General features: G+C 54.9%; 1 protein-coding gene across 18 annotated transcripts in view; it reads right to left on the bottom strand.

Moving 5' to 3' along the window:
- The window catches only part of MYO18A (myosin XVIIIA), a 98,047-nt gene that overhangs the window by 27,131 nt on the left and 51,566 nt on the right, over positions 1 to 19,350 (bottom strand). For 16 of the 18 annotated variants that reach the window (XM_066263171.1, XM_066263172.1, XM_066263175.1 and 13 more), the window contains 15 exons: positions 19,132 to 19,274; positions 18,461 to 18,561; positions 17,244 to 17,307; positions 16,876 to 17,020; positions 16,526 to 16,546; positions 14,535 to 14,711; positions 14,229 to 14,319; positions 13,741 to 13,933; positions 12,829 to 12,915; positions 10,651 to 10,792; positions 10,341 to 10,500; positions 9,417 to 9,603; positions 8,853 to 9,093; positions 5,972 to 6,081; positions 1,758 to 1,823 (listed from right to left, as the gene is read on the bottom strand). In XM_066263171.1, the coding sequence (XP_066119268.1) occupies positions 1,758 to 1,823; positions 5,972 to 6,081; positions 8,853 to 9,093; positions 9,417 to 9,603; positions 10,341 to 10,500; positions 10,651 to 10,792; positions 12,829 to 12,915; positions 13,741 to 13,933; positions 14,229 to 14,319; positions 14,535 to 14,711; positions 16,526 to 16,546; positions 16,876 to 17,020; positions 17,244 to 17,307; positions 18,461 to 18,561; positions 19,132 to 19,274 (1,928 nt within the window). Of the gene's footprint in view, positions 1 to 1,757; positions 1,824 to 5,971; positions 6,082 to 8,852; positions 9,094 to 9,416; positions 9,604 to 10,340; positions 10,501 to 10,650; positions 10,793 to 12,828; positions 12,916 to 13,740; positions 13,934 to 14,228; positions 14,320 to 14,534; positions 14,712 to 15,289; positions 15,339 to 16,525; positions 16,547 to 16,875; positions 17,021 to 17,243; positions 17,308 to 18,460; positions 18,562 to 19,131; positions 19,275 to 19,350 lie in introns of those variants that run through there. The other 2 variants (XM_066263162.1, XM_066263173.1) reach the window with 2 other exon arrangements.

Here is a 19,350-nt window from a genome sequence, read left to right as displayed (position 1 = left end):
TTGTCTTGAACAAACTGTATGTTTGTGTGGCAAGGAGCCCTTTTGAGTATTAGGTGAAGGTTCGGGGCCATCTCCTCCCCAACACAGTCATACATACAAAGTTTACAAACAATAACAGGAGGCTCTCAGATTGCCCAAACTCCTTGCCTCCACCCTCAGAGTCCTGTAAAGTCAGATTGAGACCCGCCCCACCTCTCTTAAAGGGATGTGACAGAGAAGCCTTGCTCACTACCTAGTGCCAACCACAGCCTAGAAGTCCTCAAACTTCTTTCCCAAACCAGATATGAGCAAAATCTACCTCTGCCTCTAATTCCACCCTGAGGAGGAGTGGGGCCCTGGGGCTCGACTGCCTCAGCCAGGCACTGGAATGATGCAGGGGACTGAGGTGGCAGCCGGGAAGAGGACCAGCCCACACAGGCCCTCTCCTGCCCAAGACATGCCTTGGAGGAGGTGCCACCCCAATGCCAGCCAGCAGCAGCTCAGCCTGCCAGAGGGGCTGGGGCCCACCCAGAGAGAGACCATGAGGCTGAAGTGAAATCTTTGACTGCAGGCTTCCCACGAGAAGGTGAGCTGGCAGCCCTGGAACCTACAGACAGCTGGGGAAGGGGAGAGAGGAAGTGAGCCAGACAGCAAGAACCAAAAGCAGAGTAATGATAGAGAAAGAGGGTAGGATGCAGAAGACACAGAGACCACAGAAAGAAACAGTAATAGAACCAGAAACCAAGAAGTAGAGACCAGCAGGTACTGCCGGGGCCAAATGGACAAGGGAAAACCAGGGACAGCAGAGACAAAGATACAGCAAGGGGGCAGGAAAGGGATTTCCAGTGAGGGAGGGGGCGAGAACATGGCTCAGAAGGCAGCACAGAGAGGACAGCGTGGACAAGCAATACCTATGCCTTTTTCTCGACTAACCCTTCTACCTCACTCTCCCCACGAGGCCTGGGGAGCTGGAGTTCCTTCCCCATCAGCCGACAGCTGGACCAGTCCAGAACCCTCTGTCTGGCTCCCAACTGCTCTCCTTCCCACTGCAGTCCTTGGAGCACATACGTGAATGCTGCTGGTCAAGCCTCCCCGTCTCAGGAGAGAGGGGCACGCAGGGCTCCCTGGCCTGTGAGAGGCACGCTCAGCTGACCCTCTTGTGTGGAGCGATTCCGCAGACTGGCACCCAGGGCCGGGCGTGCCTGCCTTTAATGCTCTACGTTCCATTCAGATGAGGAATTCGGCCCGTGGGCAGGTGGTGGCAGCACAGCCTCCCCATGTCCTGCTTGCCCTTCTGGGATCCTGGTAGCCCTGGACGACTTGCCAAAGGGGGCTCTGCCCTCTGGAGCCCTCTGCCTACTGCCTTCCTGCGTCTTCCAGCTCTCTTGCCTTCTGTCTTCCCCACTCCCCATATCAGGACCCAGGCCAAGTCCAGGGCCACCTTCCAACCCACTCCCTCCTGACATGACAAGGTGTTCATGGCAACTGAACAAGCCAGTTATTTAGAGAGAGGGAAAAACCAAGTTTGCCGCAGCTGGAATATCTGAAATCCTGACCCCTAGCCCTAACGAGGGCAGCTTGAAGAGGACAGCCCCAGAGTGGCTGGTGGGGAGAGGGTAAGGAAAGTGGGGGAGGGGGTAAGGAGACCGGGGGGGGGGGCAAGACTCAGAAGGGGCACCAGGAGACTCCTGAAGTCAGACTGAGCAGGGAGGGCCGGCCATGAGGACAGGGTGACCAGAGAGCGAGGGCCCGCCCACCTCCCCGCAGGGACCACTCACCCGGCTCAGGCCCATGCAGCAGCTGCTCTTCTCCAGGTCCAAGGACTCCAGCAGCTCCTCCACCGCCTGCAGAGAGCGGTCTCTGTCAGGGAGCCCACCCAGGGGCCCCCCCTCTTTACGCAGGGCCTCGCCTAGTCACTTAGTCCTTCCCTGTCCTCCACCCAGACAGTCCCGTTTTTGTGCACCGAGTACTTTCGGTGGGCTTCCGCAGGGCCAGGCTCCGGGCTCGAGTCGGGACGAAAGGATGACCACCCGAGGAACAAACTATCTTTTGGGTGTTGTGAGACAAGTGAATTAGTGAAATACACAGAGGAGGAGGCATCTAAGTCAGCCAGGGGACCATGGAAAGCATCCTGGAGGACGTGTTGATTGTGCTATGTCTTTAGATACGAGTGAGAATTAGCCGGCCAAAGTAGGGGTGAGGGCATCTCAGCAGAGGGCCTAGCATGAGCAAAGACAGGAAGCACGGGACAACAGAATCACCGAGGGAAGTAGTCAGCATAACTTGCAGGAAGTGGGGGGCCGCTAAGGTACAATTAGGGATGTGGGCACTTAGCCAAAGTACTTGGAATCTGTGTGATAGGAGAACCCCTGGAGGGTTCTCTCAGTCAGGGACATGATCAGATTTGCATTCTAAAGAGATATCACCGGTAGAAGGGCAGAGGATGAACGGAGACCCCCTTAGGCAGCTACTGCAATAATCCCCAGGAGAGACGGCCAGGGCCTACCCAGAGGAGGGGGAAGTGTGGGAGGTAGATATTAAGGAGATAGAACCTTGCCCAGTATGAGGCAGGGGTAGGTGAGGGGAAAGAATCTAACACACTGAGGTTTCTGACCTATGTAACTAAATAGATAATGGTGCCATTCTCCAAGGTAGAGAATACCAGAGAAGGAGTCGGTTTGGGGGGGTGATATAATCAGTTTGGTTTGAAGGTGCTGAGTTTGAGGTGCTAAAAGGTATACCGGTACAGAAGTCCACAAATAAGCTAGATAACCATGCATGTCGGAGTTCAGGAGAGAGGCCTGCGCTAGAAGTATTGATTTAGAAGTCGTCAATATATATGCTGTAACTGAAGTGATGGGTGTGAATGAGGTCGCCCGGAAAGAGGGTGTAGAACAGAAACACATATGGCTAGGGAGAGTCTTAAAGAAGAGAGATCTTTTATTTCAGGGGCAAGTGGAAGAAGTGAAGCTCAGAAGTTCTGAGACAGAGAATAGAGAGACAAGGGAAAAGCCAGGAGAGGCAGCAACAAGCCGAGCAGAGAACAGTTCAAAAAGAACAGAGTTGTCAACAGTGTCACATGTTGCGAAGAAGCACGGGAGAGTGCTGTTAGCTCTGGCACCATGACATGACTAAGGGGACAGGAAGACCGATCCCCAGGTTTTGGGGACCCAGGAACCAGGCAGCTGTGGGCGGAGGGATGAATGGCGGTGAGGTGAGGGGAGGCAAGAGGAGAGTAAGTGTTAAAGGTACGGGGCAGGCAAGAGACAGACAATAGTTGGGCATGAAAGAGGGTTATGTTTCTCTACTGACAGAAAAGAGCCAGCAGAGAAGGAGAGACTGAAGAAACAGGAGAGAAGAGTTACAACCAATGGAGCAGGTCTCCAGGGAGACCAAAGGGAACAGGTTCCAAAGCACAGGAGGAAGGGACCAGGTGAAGGGAGGGATGCCTCTCCCGCCCAGACAGGAGGCAGGAGGCACCTGAAGAGCAGTGTGCAAAAGACAGAGGAGAACGTTGGATTTGGTTGGCGTTCAGAGGCAAGGTCAGCAGCTGGGAAGAAGACCTCAGAATGCGCGGTTGGGTAGTATTTGAGGAGAAAGGTGGAGAATAGAGTATCAGGTAAGGAGCTTAGAAGTGGGGCCACGTGCCTGACCAGGCGGTGGCGCAGTGGATACAGCGTTGAACTGGGATGTGGAGGACCCAGGTTCAAGACCCTGAGGTTGCCAGCTTGAGCGCGGGCTCATCTGGTTTGAGCAAGGCTCACCAGCTTGAGCCCAAGGTTGCTGGCTTGAGCAAGGGGTCAGTCTGTTGTAGCCCCCCAGGCAAGCACATATGAGAAATCAATCAATAAACAACTAAGGAACTGCAATGAAGAATTGATATTTCTCATCTCTCTCCCTTCCTGTCTGTCTATCCCTCTCTCTAACTCTCTCTGTCTCTCACGCAAGGGAAAAAAAAAAAAAGTGGGGCTATGTATGGATGGGGCACCTGGAAAACTTGCCAGGCCACCCCAAGGGCCCAGTTGGGGCTGGAGACCTGAAGCTGCAGGAATTCAGGCCCACATGGTTGTATCATTCTTTCCCACAGCAACTAGGGAGCCCCAAATGGAGGAGGAGTGCAGGTGCCCACAGGCTGGCCCTTCAGGGTGAGGTTAGGCAGGGTAGGTGCTAAGGGAGGCTCAGAAGGGCTGAGGGTGGTGATGAAGGCTGAGTGACCAGAGGGTTAGACCGGGGCCTCGAGGCCAAGCAGGAAAGGAAGTAAAGTCAGAAGGGAATGGACAGAGTAGAGAAAATAAAGTGGGGTCCATAAATGACGGGTGTCAATGGAGTCAAAGAGCAGGTGTCCTGAGAGGAAGGAAGGAGTGAGTTGCTCAGGAAGGAGGCTGAAGTCAGAGGAGATGGTGCTGGAATTTAGGATTTCAGAGGTGGAGCATTTCCAGGTGCTGGGTGTGGTCATGAGTGGGAGGCTGGAATGAAGGTCAAGGGTCAGAGAGAAGAGGGTGGGGCAGATCGTTTACATTCACACCAAGCTTGCTGAGGACACTGGCAGGTCCTGGATGGCGAGAATGCAGAGAAGGTTCTGAGGCCTCCATGAATGTGGGTCTGTGTGTGACTCAGGGAATAAGGGGGGAAGGGGCCTGTCCTGGTCTGCAGAGTATCTTCCTTTTAAGGTCTGAGACGCTTCCAGAGTCAGGCTGGGTGCCTAGGACCAGAGCACAATGAAGGGGGATTCCTCTGCTCGAGGCGCCCTCTGGCTCTCTGAGGAGCTGCCTCTGGGGGTCAAGGTGACAGCTCGGAATGTCAGGGTGTCATCCCCATCAGCAGCCAGGAACTCACCAACCCAGGCTGACATGGGGCCCAGGAGCCCTAGGCTCACCCTGGCACGGCTTCCTCTACAGCAGTGGTCCCCAACCTTTTTTGGGCCACGGACTGGTTTAATGTCAGAAAATATTTTCACGGACCGGCCTTTAGGGTGGGATGGATACATGTATCACGTGACCGAGACAAGTGTCAAGAGTGAGTCATGGCCCTGGCTGGTTGGCTCAGCGGTAGAGCGTCGGCCTAGCGTGCGGAGGACCCGGGTTTGATTCCCGGCCAGGGCACACAGGAGAAGCACCCATTTGCTTCTCCACCCCTCCGCCGCGCCTTCCTCTCTGTCTCTCTCTTCCCCTCCCGCAGCCAAGGCTCCATTGGAGCAAACATGGCCCAGGCGCTGGGGATGGCTCTGTGGCCTCTGCCTCAGGTGCTAGAGTGGCTCTGGTCGCAATATGGCGACGCCCAGGATGGGCAGAGCATCGCCCCCTGGTGGGCAGAGCGTCGCCCCTGGTGGGCGTGCCGGGTGGATCCCGGTCGGGCGCATGCGGGAGTCTGTCTGACTGTCTCTCCGTTTCCAGCTTCAGAAAAATGAAAAAAAAAAAAAAAAAAAAAAAAAAGGGGGAGTCTTAGACGGATGTAACAGAAGGAATCTGGTCATTTTTTTAAAAAATGAAACATCGTTCAGACTTAAATATAAATAAAACGGAAATAATGTAAGTTATTTATTCTTTCTCTGCGGATGGGTACCAAATGGCCCACGGACCGGTACCGGTCCGCTGCCCGGGGGTTGGAGACCACTGCTCTACAGGATCTAGTCCAGCGGTTCTCAACCTGTGGGTTGCGACCTAGTCCCTGCTATGGAGGTCAAGGCTGAGGAGCGCAGGGGCTACCAGTGGCACACCAAAATATTAGTTCTAATCTGCCCGCTGGGCGGCTCTTAGAGGATTGTCTAGTTCACCGGAGAGCAGACAACCCCCATTTTGGGCCTCCAAAGAGGGTGGTCGTTCTCAGATTCCTGCAATGCATTCCCCAGGCTGCCTTCTTCCCATTGCCACACACCCGTCCTGACCCTGGATGGTCAAAACCAGGGGCCTGAGCAAGGGAAGGAAGGGCAGCAGCTCAGAGGTGTCTGAGCAGAGGAACGGGGGTCTGGTGGGGCTCTGGGGCCCAGACCTACCCGCCTCTCATCCACCACGATGTAGTTGCGCCCATGTTTCTTGGTCAGGTGTGGGGCCAGGACGTCAAAGCGGCGGCGGAACTCAGAAAATACCATGTGATCAGGGTAACCTAGAGAGAGAGAGGACCAGGGCCTGGTCTGTCGGTGCCTCACACGTTCCCACACATCCCAACAGCCACTGGTGTCCAGGCAGCTTGCGGGGACAGTCACGCCAAGGGAAAGAGATGGCTGGGGTGGACAGCCTTTGGTGGAGGCAGGCCCAGGAAAGGAGAGTGCAGAGGAAGGAGGCAGGGGCGAGGGACAGGAGGCCAAGAGGACAGCTAGGGCTGCCCCACAGTGGAATAAAAAGGGAACAGAGCCTGACCAGGCGGTGGCGCAGTGGACAGAGCATTGGACTGGGATGTGGAAGGACCCAGGTTCGAGACCCCGAGGTTGCCAGCCTGAGCACGGGCTCATCTGGCTTGAGCAAAAAGTTCACCAGCTTGGACCCAAGGTCGCTGGCTCAAGCAAGGGGTCACTCGGTCTGCTGTAGCCCCACGGTCAAGGCACATATGAGAAAGCAATCAATGAACAACTAAGGTGTTGCAACAAAAAACTGATGATTGATGCTTCTCATCTCTCTCTGTTCCTGTCTGTCCCTATCTATCCCTCTCTCTGACTCTCTGTCCCTGTAAAAAAAAAATAATAATAAATAAATAAAAATAAGAAAATAAAAAGGGAACAGATTTTTTTAGAAGGAAGCAAGTTTCTTGTCAGTGAGGGGTACAAATGGGGGATGGCTGACCACCTAGAACGAATGCTATGGACGTAAAAGCCTGGATGACTGCTAAGATGCTTTCTAGCCCTCCAATCTACAACTCGGTCATAACCCGGAGAGAACACTGTGTGAGGACTTAGGAAAAAAAACAACAACAACAACAGGGCACCAGAGAGTAGCTGAGAGAAAAGAACACCAGCTTGGGGGTGGAACCCTGACCCTGGCTCCTGGTATCACTAGGACGGATCACTAGAGCTCTCTGAACCTCGGTTTCCTCACTTGAAATGGAAGCCCCACCACATATCTTACATGGTGGTCATGGGGCTGAAATAAAAAAAAATATATAGAAAGCTTGGCTCACTTGATGGCTGTTCAGTAAAATGTCCTCTTCTTTTCCTCAGTCCACTGAGGCAGGGCATTGGGAAAGGGCTCCCTCCTACCCCTATTCTGACCTTGAGCCCTAGGTCATGTAAGAAGACCTGCAGATTATCTCTCCCTAAAGAGTGTTACCTCTCACAGAGATCCCCTTATTGTCTGGGCTTGAGGGCAGGGCAGGGCAAGGGTGAGATGGCTTCTGGTTTGGAGCAAAGTCAGGATGGTGGCCAGTGGGGAGGCTACTAGGAGTCACTAAGACACCAGAGCCCACAACAGAGGACCAAGAGACCCACTCCTATGGAATTTCAAACTGAACAAGGGTCTTAGACCAGATATAGCTCATCTTCCAGACGTGAAAACTGAGTTCTGAGAGGTGGAGTGACTGATTGCTTAAGGTCACAAAGGCTGCGACCGGAGGCAGAACTGGACTCCAAACCCAAACTCCCGACAGCCAGTGGGGGCTCTCTCCACTCCACCGGCCTCACTAGCTCTGGGAAACTCTCCAACTGGGAGATGAGGCTGATGCATGTGCCTGATAATTGAAACAGGAGGCGGGGGCCACTGAGGGGCCAAGACAAAGTGAGCTATTGATTGTATCTGAATTGCAATTAAATTGATGGGCCAGGATAGCGGGTCCGGACGCCTGGCATCTTAATTAATCATCAGCGCTATCGATGGTGGCTGGGGGCTGAGAGGGAGGGGGCGCTGCTACTGCTGGCCTCATCGATCTGCTTGTTTGAGTAAAGCACATTGATTTTGGTTCAGAGTGGTAACAATCTGGTTTTGAAATAATAAACACCAACTCCATATCAAGACGTGGAGACAGATCGATGATTTATTTCGAGCAGAGCAGGGAGTCCGTTTCCTGGCTTGGCTGCTGAGGAAAAGTGGCAGTGCCTATGGGGATGCCTCAAGGGAACTTGGCTATGGGTGGGTGGGACCCTACCTGCTCTTCTAGCTATGGAAAAAAGGGCAGAAACCTGGCAATTCATAACTTTTCAGGCAAACAAAACCCTACTTGAGAGGCCTGAACTGGGAAGCCAGTCTGCCTGGGTCCCACTCTGCCACTCATGAGCTGTGTGACTTTGGGTAAGCCACTTAACCTCTCTGAGCCTCAGTCTCTTCATCTGAGGATGATAATAGTACCCACATTTCATGAGGTTGTTGCAAGGATTAAATCAGTTAATGTGTGTGATGACTTTAGAATAGTGCCTGGTGCACTGTAAATGCTCTAAGGCGTTAACTACTCTTACTGCTTACCCTCTCTGTGCCCTCCTCCACATGGGTCCGTAAAAAGGGTTTGTCTGAACTTCCTGGGGAATTTAAGTACTTCAGAAAGATTTAGCACCTGCTCTTAGAAGTAGTGACCTCTGCTGGGCAGATGGCTCCACGAGGGCATCTGCTGCTGTGGGCAGAGCTGACCCATCCAAATCAGGGAGGGGGGCAGGCAAGAGCTCTGGGAACAGGGCATGTGGGGCAGAGGGACCAGGGGGATGAAGATGACTGGAATATGAAGGGGAGAAAAGGAGGAGAGGAGTCAGTAGGGTAGAAAGGAAAGAGGAAGGAACAGACTGGGCTGGAGAGACAAGAAGAGACCCCACAGAGGAGGCTCTGAAGCATAAGAGATTAAGGGCTGGTTAGACACAGGAGGGGAGCAATGCCCATCTCGTCCCATGGGCCCCATCTGAGAGACGGGGAGGCACAGGGCAGCTCCAGAAAAGCAGGAGTTGAGAGGGAAGGAGGCCTCACCTTGGCGGTACATGCGCATGGCATCAAGCAGGCGGGAGCCGCGAAGCTGGGCCCGGAGCAGTGGTACGTCCAGCTGCAGAAGCCCAGCCTCGCAGTGGTCTGGAGGCAGGTCCAGCTCGCTGCTGCTGCTGACTCGGCGGGAGGAGGCAGAACGGGGCTCCCCGGCCCAGCCCTCTGCCACAGGCAAGAAGCAGTGCACAAAATGCAGCTTTGACTTCTTGATGGTGTCGATGAGGGCATCCTGCCAAGGGGAAGGGTCAGCTCTCAGTGGACTCTGATGGCCCCGCCCAAACCCTAGAGAGCAGGGACTGGTGCCAGTATCTCCACTCCTTGCAGGATGAGAGGTGCCCCAGCCCTGGCCGGGACATGCAAAGCCTGGCTAACTCTGCCCCTACCACACCTGATTGACCACTCAGGCAGCAGCACTGGAAAGAGACCCCACCAGGAGCAATCAGGCCAAAGTGGGATGCTGAGTAGGCACTGGGTGACTTGAGTGTGCCCAGAATGCCCAGGCTACCTGCCAGGCATAAGAAAGGGTGCCGGGGCCTGGGCTGACAGACTCACCACCTGCAGCTTAATCTGGATGCACAGTGACTTCTTTTTGACAGCTGCCATGCCTGTGGTGAAGGTCTTCCGCATGCTGGTGGCCCGGCGCAGTGCCAGCTGAGAGCCACCTTCTAGGCCTGCAATGGAGCCTGAGAGCACCGTGGCACTGCCTGCCCGGCCCAGAAACAGGTTGCTGATGATTTTTCTGCCAGAGGCGGGAGGACAAAGGAGGGAAGAAGTCACATTCACAGAGCAGTAGAAGCCATTCCTTTCCTGAGCTCCTAGGAAACCAAATAGCCCCTGCACCACCATGGCCAGGAACCTAGACTGTCTGGGCTAGGGCTGCATGTCCCACCCTCTACAAAGCCACTGTACAGAAATCTCTAAATAGTGACTAGAGAAAACCAGAGTGAACAGAAGCCGAGGGTTAGTCAGGAATTAGAGCGGGTGATCTGTTCTCTATCATTAGGGAGGGCAGAGGTGTGGAAAGGGCTCCCATGTGGCATGAGACTCAACACCTTCTAACAGAAGATATAATCTACAATTACATTTACTGTCCCCACCCCTCCCCACCAGAACATAAACTCCACAAGGACAGGGATTTGTGATTTATTTACTGTCACAGAGTAGGTGCCCAATAATTATCTGTTGAATGAATGAATGGATGGCAGGGATTATATGACTGAGGGGTTTCTAAGGCTACACCAGCCTTCTGGGAAGAATGTGGAGGTGTTAGTCAAATTTAAAACTATAGATCCCTACAACCATGCCTGTCCCCACCTCTATTCCGGGAGGCTACCCCATGCCCTCAAGGCCAACTAGCCTTGCCTATTGCCTCTTTGCAAGTGGGGCTATCTATCCTGCTGGTAAGGGGGCCTCTGAGACCAGGGGGCCCAAAACAGCCTTGGGGAATGGGACATGGGCATAGAGTGGTGTTCTTACTTCTGAGAGTCCTGCAGGAGCCGGGGGGCATTCTGGGTAGCTGGGTTCTGCTTGGCATAGCTCAGCCAGCCAGCCACATTGTATTCTACCCAGTTGGTGCCATGGCTGTGGCCCAGGAGAAAATGGCGTGGTTTGCTGCTGCGCAGGAGGGGCCTCTGGCCTGAGGGCGGGAAAAGCAACATGCAGGTCATCAGGTCACAGGGCCAAAAACCCCAGGGACTCGGTGGGCCCTCAGGCAGTGCTACCTGGACCCATGTAGATGGGTCCCTGGAGAGAAGCAGAGAAGCTGCCCTCTAGGGGTGTCACCTACCTTTTTTGTCACCTTCGTGGGGGCCATAGTAGGAGAAAAGGCGCTCCAGAAGGGCATCCTCAGTGGCCCCTGGCACCAGAGCCTCTTCTTCCAACAGCCACAGCAGACCCCTTGCCTCGTCTGTGCGGGCCAATGAGCGGACCTGTGAGAAGCAGAGGAATCCACCGCATACGTGGCCGTGGGAAAGGAGCCAGTTCCCCGCCCTAACCACACACTATAGATATGCTGCACACGTACACACACACATACACCGCATACACAGTAGCTCCTGCCATTCACTGCTGACACCTTGTGGAGCAGGTGGGCAGCAAAGAAAAAAAGGGAGCCAGAAAGAAGCCCATGGCAAAATGTGATTCCTAGGACTCCTGTCCTAGGTCTGTCAACAAAGACTGGCCTGACCTGTGGTGGCGCAGTGGATAAAGCATCGACCTGGAACGCTGAGGTGGCTGGTTTGAAACCCTGGGCTTCCCGGATTAAAGCACGTATGGGAATTGATGCTTCCTGCTCCCCCACTTCTCACTCTTTCTCTCTCTCTCTCTCTCCCCTCCCTCTCTAAAAAAAAAGTAAAATAAAAAAATAGTCAACAAAGATAAAGGCTCTCCTCCATCCTTGTCCTGTTGCAGGTCACATGGGGCCTGCAGGGCTTGCGAGAGCCCCCTGCAGTTACTCCCTGGGCATCATCTCCCAGGCAGATTAACTGAGATAGAATCTGTGAGGTCCTGAGCACAGCACAGTGCGTGGCCTAATGGAAGCTGTCAGTAAGTGACGGCTGGGGGGTTAAGCCTGGGAACCCTGAGAGGAGAGCACCCAAGAGGGCTCAGCAGAGCCATAAATTCAAGTGTATAAGAAAGACAGGTGGCTTAATGGATGGGAAAGCCCAAATAGGTGGATCTAGGCTGACTGGAGACCAGGTATCCCCATCTCCACATCCCATTCTTCCCTGGCCTTTAGGGACTGGGGGACAAGAGAAGTAAGAGAAACGCCATTTTCCTCTCTTGAACCCCAGCTGCCTACACCTCCCGGTAGCTGCCCAAGGGAGTCAGTGTGATTACTAAGAAGTGGCCAAGGACTGATGAACAACTAAGGTTCCAGAGTGGCTAGAGCTGCTAGCAGGGACGAGCAACAAAGCCACCGGCTGGGGAGTTGCAGGCTGGGCACGGAGGGGCCCTCATCCCCAGGGGTGCTACCTCATCAGCTAGGGAGAGCGAAGAAGGGAAAGGACGGCCAAGCCCCATCCACACACACTGTCTGACCGACTTCCTCAGGCCTCCTGGGAATGGCGAAGGCGCTGGAGGGAGGGCACCATGGGGAGCCCAGGTGTTACCGGGAAAAGAGCCAGCTTCCCTGAGGAGAGGTGGATACTGGGCACTTGAAGCATTTGTCCCAGGGGGACATTCACTCTCCTCAGGGCCCCACCCCTTGCTAGCCCAACAGGGCCTTTCCACAAGGAAGGAAGAGAGGGGGAAGGAGTGGGAGATAGGACTCAAAGCAGAGGAGGGAGATCAGCAGCCTAGCAAAAATGTCAGACCAATAAAACGCCTTACGTAACTTCCCTAACGGAAGACAATCACCAAATACCAAGAGCTCATCAGTCCAGCCAGTCCCCAGGCAGCATGGTGTCCAAGACACTAGTCCCAAGGGCGACAAAGCCCATCCCCAAGGGGCGAGAGCTCATATCCACATGGCCTTCGGTGCATGTGTGTAGCGCGGGGCATTGCTGCCCTGTTGCAATGCTGCCTCCTAACCCCACTCTGCCAGACTACATCAGTCTTCTTCTTAGGGACAACGGGAGGGAATGACTATGTCTGCTGGGTCCAGCCAGGCCCTCGCCACCTAGGAGGAGATACCAGGGTTCCTGGCAGATATACCTGAGGCTCAGCCAGGCACAGGACAGGGCCTGAGCCCCCGCTGGTAAGAGAAGAGGTACACCTTCCTGTCTGGCTCAGACACCCAGGGGCTGAGGCTCCCCACCGCACCAGGGTAGAAGAAAGTGCCACCTTCCTGGCCAAAGTGGCGGAGGGCTGAAGGGCAGGGCCCATAGCTCTAAAGTGCTTGGTGTCTGTGCCTTATTGCTGGGCCCCCTCAGTCCCCATTGGCACCAATGACATCAGCTCATACGGGGAGGGCTCTAGTGAGGAAGAGGAACAGGAAAGCCCAGGGCTTCACTGGGATTCCTACCAGGGACTGATGGGAGGCTTGGTCCACAGCAGCAACAGAATCATCTGTGGCCGGCTCCAAGTCGTCAAATGCCAGCTCGATGCTCTCCTAGGAAGGAAGGCAGAGTGTCAGTGAGCACAGAGCCATGTGTGGGGCGCAGTGCTATGAGCAGACCGGGAGGGGACACTGGAGTCAGTAAGCCTGACCACCTGTCCTACACAGGAGTGCTCCTCCAGTAGCTTGAGTGACAAATGCTCACCACCGTCCAGGGCACCTCTGTACCTTTGGACAGTTAAAATTCTTCTAACCTCCTTTTAAACTGAGCTGAAGTCACATATTTGTTATTTATATCCATTGATTAGGCTATGCAGAGTAAGCCTTTCGATTTCACACACATCCTTGAAACACTTGAAGACAACTGTCATTTTTCTTCTGAATCTTCTCTCATCCCTGATAAATATCCTCCCCGGGATCAATATCCCTCACCTCCACGTGAGGTAGGATTTCCAGATCTCGTTCCATCCAGGACACTCTTTTATGACAAGGCCCTAAGTAACCAATCACCATCTTAACAGATCAGGAGACAGAGAAGGCCAGGCCTGACAATATGAAAGAGGGAACTGCACAGTGGCAATCACGGGGCTTAGGGAGCACCTTAAAGGTGGGCAAGAAAGGGCTCCCAGGGACCCTGAGTGCATCTTTAGCTTTCCAGAGAGCAAACTCTCCACCAAGTAAGAATGTAGCCTGGGCAGGAAAAGACGCCTCGTCCAGAGAGCACAGGTGGACAGAAGTGACAGAGTAAAAGCTGGGAAGGGGCAGTCAGCAGGGAAGGTGGTTCCTTCCCTCGTCCACAGACGCCCTCCCCAAGGGGGCCAAGGCCAGAGGGTGAGGTTTGGGGGTGGGTGGACAGACAGAGGCAAGGTCAAGTGCTACCTCCTTGTATCTCTCCAGCTCCTGCACAAAGGTGCGCTCGTGGAAGAGCGTCTGCAGCCGGTCCTGGGCATAGTTGTGGCACAGCTCCTCAAAGGACGCTCCTCGGGCCGCCCCACCCTGTTCAGGGTTCTGGAAGCCCGGAGTATCCACAATCATCATAGAGCAGAGTGAGTGCTGGCTGGACTTGAGAGCCCTTCACAGGGAGAGCCTGGGTCAGAGCTGGCTAGGACAGTACCACTGGACAGGCCCCACTGTTCTGCCCCTGGTGCCCAGGCAGCCCAGCTGTGCCCCCAGCCGAGTTCCCATTCCTGCGCATGTGCCCAAGACCCTGGTGGGGAGGGCATGCCTGCCTCAGCCTACAAGCACAGTGAGCCCTCTGCTGGTGGAAGACGGCTCTGCCTCAGCAGTCATACAAGCACAGTCATCAACTCCACCTTCATCAAGGCAGAAAGTCAAAGAGCTCCTGGGCCCTCCTGCTTGGCACTCACCTGTTCACCAGAGAGACAAGAAGGGTGAAGAGCTCGCTGTACAGGCCAGACGCCATGCCCTCTAAGCACTCCAGTGCACTCAGTTTGGGGCCTGTGGGGCAAGAGCACCAGTTCTACCTCCTGCTCCCTGGGATCCCCATCTGGGTATGCTCCCTACCTACCCAGGTCCAAGTCAGCAGAGGTCTCGGGGCTTCCTTTCCCCCCGATGGAAACCCTATTCACCTCAGCCATCTCCCCATAGCAGAGAGCAATGAGCCCTGGAGGAAGCCCCCCACTCACATTCACCAGCCAAGGGGCTCAGAGTACCTGGACCATCTCCCAGGCTGCTCTCCTCAGGGCCCTGGCGGAAAGAGGTAGAGCGTTGCAGGGTGCCACCCTTGTGCTGGTGCTTGAAGATGGACGAAGAGAGCTCCTCCAGGCTGCAACCCAACAGGTACGCAGCTTTCTGGGCCCACTCATGGCGGGCAAACTGCTTGCGGCCAGCTACGGGGTAGAAAAAGCAATCTGGTATCTTGGGTCTTCTTCCTTAGGCCATTTGAAGACCATTGTGCCCTTTGGCTCCCTGTTCCCATAGGACTGGGAAGTGGGCATCTTCCAGAGGCGAAATCAGCCATGATGACACCAGAGGGCCTCAGGCAGAATAAGGACAGCCAGCAGCTGCCAGCTTCCTATGTCCCTTGAGGGTGGAGGGAATGAGCAGATCCTAAAAGAGGAAGTAACACCACACTGCTGCCACCAGAGGGCATCCTGTCAACCTCGAACATCCTTTTAGAGGGCTCGGCTGCGGGGCTGCCAACTTGGGGAAATGCTGTCAGAGGGCAAGCCAGCCCACTGATGATGAGCACTGAGATCCACCTGTGCCTTGGGGGACATATTATGCCCCCTCCCTCTTACCTCCAGGCATCTGCCTGCAGAGGCCACAAATACCCACCCGTGGCCCACCAGTGGGTATATGAAAAAGCCTCAAGAGGAAAGGGAGCAGCCCACACAGACAGCGTGCCTCAGCTGACATATGTCTAATCACGGCAATTAGGGAAAGCTAACAAGAAACAAGGTTTTACCTTCAGCAGCTTCTGTAAGGCAAAGGACCAGCATGCAGCATGCAAAGAAAAACAGCGTGTTAGCAAACAGTCATCAACTGAGCCCACAGGCCCATGGGAAGGGGCTGTGAGGGTGGGGGCGTGTGAGGATGAGCAAGCAGGAAAACACAACCGCATTCAGGCTCAGGAACACAAACACACACACAGTCTCAGAGGAGTATGTTTATGAATGTAACTGCACTGACACACATACACACCGAAAGACCTCCAAAGACATTCTCTCTCTCACACACACACACACCCTAGAAAATACTGGAAGCTCTGAGGAGGTAACAGACCCTGCTCAACGAGGCCCACGTGCTGACACACCCAGAGCTCCCCGCCTGCAGGCAGCCCTGAGTAGGGTTACAGGAAACCTGGCTTGCCACCTTCTCAGAGTGAAAGCACTTCTGTAAGACGTGGCCAGATGCCCTCATGCCTGCCCGCCTACACAGTCTGGAAACTAGCTTCCTTCACTCAGAACCTGCTTCCTGCTTGGTAGGGATGCCACCTGCTGGGATCATAAGGAGCCTGACACCACCCACACACCTGTGCCTCCATGTGCCCACCCACCCACCAGAGCTTCCTCACTGCTGGGAGCAGCCTGGGCCCCTTCACATCCTGAAGGAAGATGAAAACAAAGCCCCAGATGCTGTTCCGAGGCAGCATCCCTTTCCCTGAACTGGAGGAGAAAGAGGTGAAGAGGTGCTCAGAGCACCCACCCACCAGTGTAATCTCAAAAGGCAGCATAGCCCTTTCAAGCCAGACCAAGCTCATTCACAAGCCCCCGAGCACAAGTGCCAAAGCTGCAGCCCATTTGATACCACGGTGCCTGCTGCCCTCTAACGGCCTCCACCTTGACATGCAAGAGGAAGAAACACCTGCTACCAAACCAATGGAAAGAAGAGAAGGCTCAGGGAAAACTGGCCTTAGGAAGCCCCAGGAAGCAAGCCCACCCTACCCCACCTAAGCCCCATGGAGGGCATTGTGACAGCTTCCAGGATCTGGATGCAAAACAGATAGAAGCAGCTATTCTGGGGACTCCAAGAAGCCCCACAGCCAGCAGGTAACCTCTCCACCCCTCAATTAGGGGCTTTCTCCCAGGCCAGTCCCCTCTATTACAATAGAACAAGCCCAGCCCCCAGAGAGAGCCCAGGGAAAGCACCAAGATGGGGCCAAGTGGCCCTTACACCCCAGGGAGGGGCTAAGGTCAGTTACCCGCTTGCTCTTCGGGGGCCTCTGTCAGGAAGGGAACAAGAAGGACAGTTATTCCAGGGGGACTGCTCTGAGTTCTCTTTCCCCTCAACCTCAAAGCCCCCACCCCCTGCTTTCACAGTGCTCCTGGCCATGGCCACCTGAATCCAGGCCTCAGGCCATCACTGGCAGAGACGTTTCTCCGAGTGCTGGGAGCCTCTGCTCTGCTCTCGGGGGCTGGGAAGAGGCACAGTAAAAGAGGGGTATCTGATAACGGAGGAGTCTGTGCTGGCTGAGGACAAACTGGGGGTGGGAAGGTCCCCCCAAGGTCTCCTGGGCAACAAGGTAGGCCTTTGGGACCCAGTGCAGGTTACCTTTGGTGGCTCCTGCAGCCCCCAGGTGGTAGATGGCAGCCAGGATGAGCCAGCAGGCTTTCTGTTCATCAGGGGAGATGCCCAGCACTTTCATGGCCGTCTGTAGCTTATTGAACTGCTGGGCTGCCTTCTGCTTCTCCTCGGGCTATGGGGACAAACGAGTACACTGGCACCGGATCTCAAAGGGGCTCTTCTCCCTACCCACAACATACCCCCATGCTTCTGGTCCTTTAGGGAGGGCAAGGCTAGGGCAGAGCCCCCTGCTGGAGCTGGGCTCCTGTTATTCCCGTGGAGCACTCCAGGCCATTTGGGGCTTCTTTTACTCCCAAGGCCCAGGGCTGTCAATCCGGTCCCCACAGGCCCCTCACCTTGGCCAGTGGCACAATCCCGAACACATTGTTCTCTGCCAAGTGGTTTAAGTGGAGCTCTGTCCTAGGGGTACAAATGGGGCATCAGCATAGTGCTTGGTCCCTATGCCAAGGTCATGTCCCTATCAGTGTGGAGACAGACAAAATCTCCTTCCAGCTTCTGAGTTCCGTCTGCCCACCACGCTCTACTGCCAGGATAGCTGCTATTGACTTCTTTTTTTTTTTAAGTGAGAGGAGAGGCGATAGTGAGGCAGATTCCCACATGTGCCCCGAATAGGATTCACCTGGCAACCCCATCTGGAGCTAATGCTAGAGTACTCAGCTATTTTTAGCACCTGAGGCTGAGGCACTAGGACCAACAGAGCCATTCTCAGCACCCGGACCATGCTCGAACCAACTGAGCCACTGGCTGCAGGAGAGGAAGAGGGAGAGAAGCAGATGGTTGCTTCTCATGTGTGCCCTGACTGGGAATTAAACCCGGGACATCTATATGCCAGGCCGACACTCTCCACTGAGCCACCAGCCAGTGCCACTTTTGGCTTCTTTAATTGGCCTGGATGCCTGGTCAGAGCTTCAGCCTCCCTATAGGACAGGTTACCAGAGATGCGCTGGTGAGAGTATCAGTCAGATGCCTGGAAGGGAGCAAAGCAGAAAATCTGCCTGAAGGGTGAGTCCAGCCAGGACAGAGACGGGTGCCCTCAGCTGCAAGAAGAAAACTAAAGAGGATAATGCTCTGGGCTGCTTGCTTAACCTTATCATTTATTCCCCCCCCCCCCCCCCCCCCCCCAGTGAATACAGACAGCAAGTCTGAAGGGCTAAAGGGAAGAGCCTGGCAGAGAAGCCAACAGGTGGGCAGGCAGGGCCAGGTTAGAGGGAGGGCACTGAACCTTTTGCCCCAGTGTGGACCAGCTCAGCTCCATACTAGCTGGGTCATTGTGGGCAAGTCCCCGATCACCTGCATCTTGGTGTGTTTTCCTCTCTACACCTGACTTCATGGGTAACAGAGACATTCGTTAGGCACTGAGAACACTGAAGAGTTAATTGTGCCCCTTACACATAACCAGATCCCTCTGCCCAGGGCCAGGCAGTTCCCTGCCATCAGGCTCATTCATCTTGCCACCCTCAGGGCCCAGCTCAGAACCTAATGTCACAGGTTCAGGAACTTTCAGGGGGCTGGAGTCCAAAGCACCCTCCCTGTTCCCTCTGTCTCATCTCACCTGAGGGTGCCATCCCCACAGGCCAGCAGGTAGTAGAAGACATTGAAAGTGGCCTCACTGGCCGGGCGTCGAGCCACACGCAGCTTCTCCAGAAGCATCGTCTACGGCACAACGTGAAAGGTGTGGGCAAAGGCGGGCAGTGCCAGGAATGGCCTCCCTCTTCCCCCAAACGAGAAGAACCAAGCCCATGGGAACAGCAGCTGCTTGTTATTCTTTGGGTACTCAACCAGAGGCCAGGTCACCTCTGGGGCAAGCCCAGGCAGAAACCAGGGCCAGGGGGCAGAAGACAGGCCCAGTCCACGGAGGGACATTGCTACTCTGCCTAATCCCTAGCACAGCCTTTGTGGGAAGCTGGACACTTTGTGGTGAGCGCTCTCATTTAGCAAGGAAGGGAGTCAGCCGTGGCCAGTCTTCCCTTGGTGAAATCTGCCAGAGATAAGCCCCAGAGCACGGGGTCAGGGCTTGGGCAGGGTTGGGCAGAGAGCTGAGCCTCGTCCCTCCCGGGGCAGGAGGCATAGGGTGAAGGCTCAAGCAGAGCAGGCCAGCCCCACCAGTGCCAGGGTCCATTCTGTTGGGGCAGAATCCCAGGAAAATGAGGCACACGAGAGAGTCTGATTTCTAGGGCATGAAATCAGGTGGCCAGTCACCTACCCCTCTGAGCATCCCCTCACCTGAATGGAGGCCGAGGCCACCTGGCCAGCTTGGTCAAAGTCTAGGGAGAGGATCTGGGAGAAGCGAGTGGCATTGCTGTTCATGATGGTGGGGCTGTTCCCAAAGGCTTCCAGGAGGGTGTACAGAGCCTGCCACTTCTCCACTGTAGAAGACAGGCCCAGGGGACGTCAGGAAAGCCGGGGGCATAAAGAGGTCAGGGAGAAAAAAAACTTGTACCC

This window comes from Saccopteryx bilineata, chromosome 2 (assembly GCF_036850765.1).
Source record: "Saccopteryx bilineata isolate mSacBil1 chromosome 2, mSacBil1_pri_phased_curated, whole genome shotgun sequence".
Taxonomy (NCBI): Eukaryota; Metazoa; Chordata; class Mammalia; order Chiroptera; family Emballonuridae; genus Saccopteryx; species Saccopteryx bilineata.
This window is presented reverse-complemented; position numbering and strand designations above follow the sequence as displayed.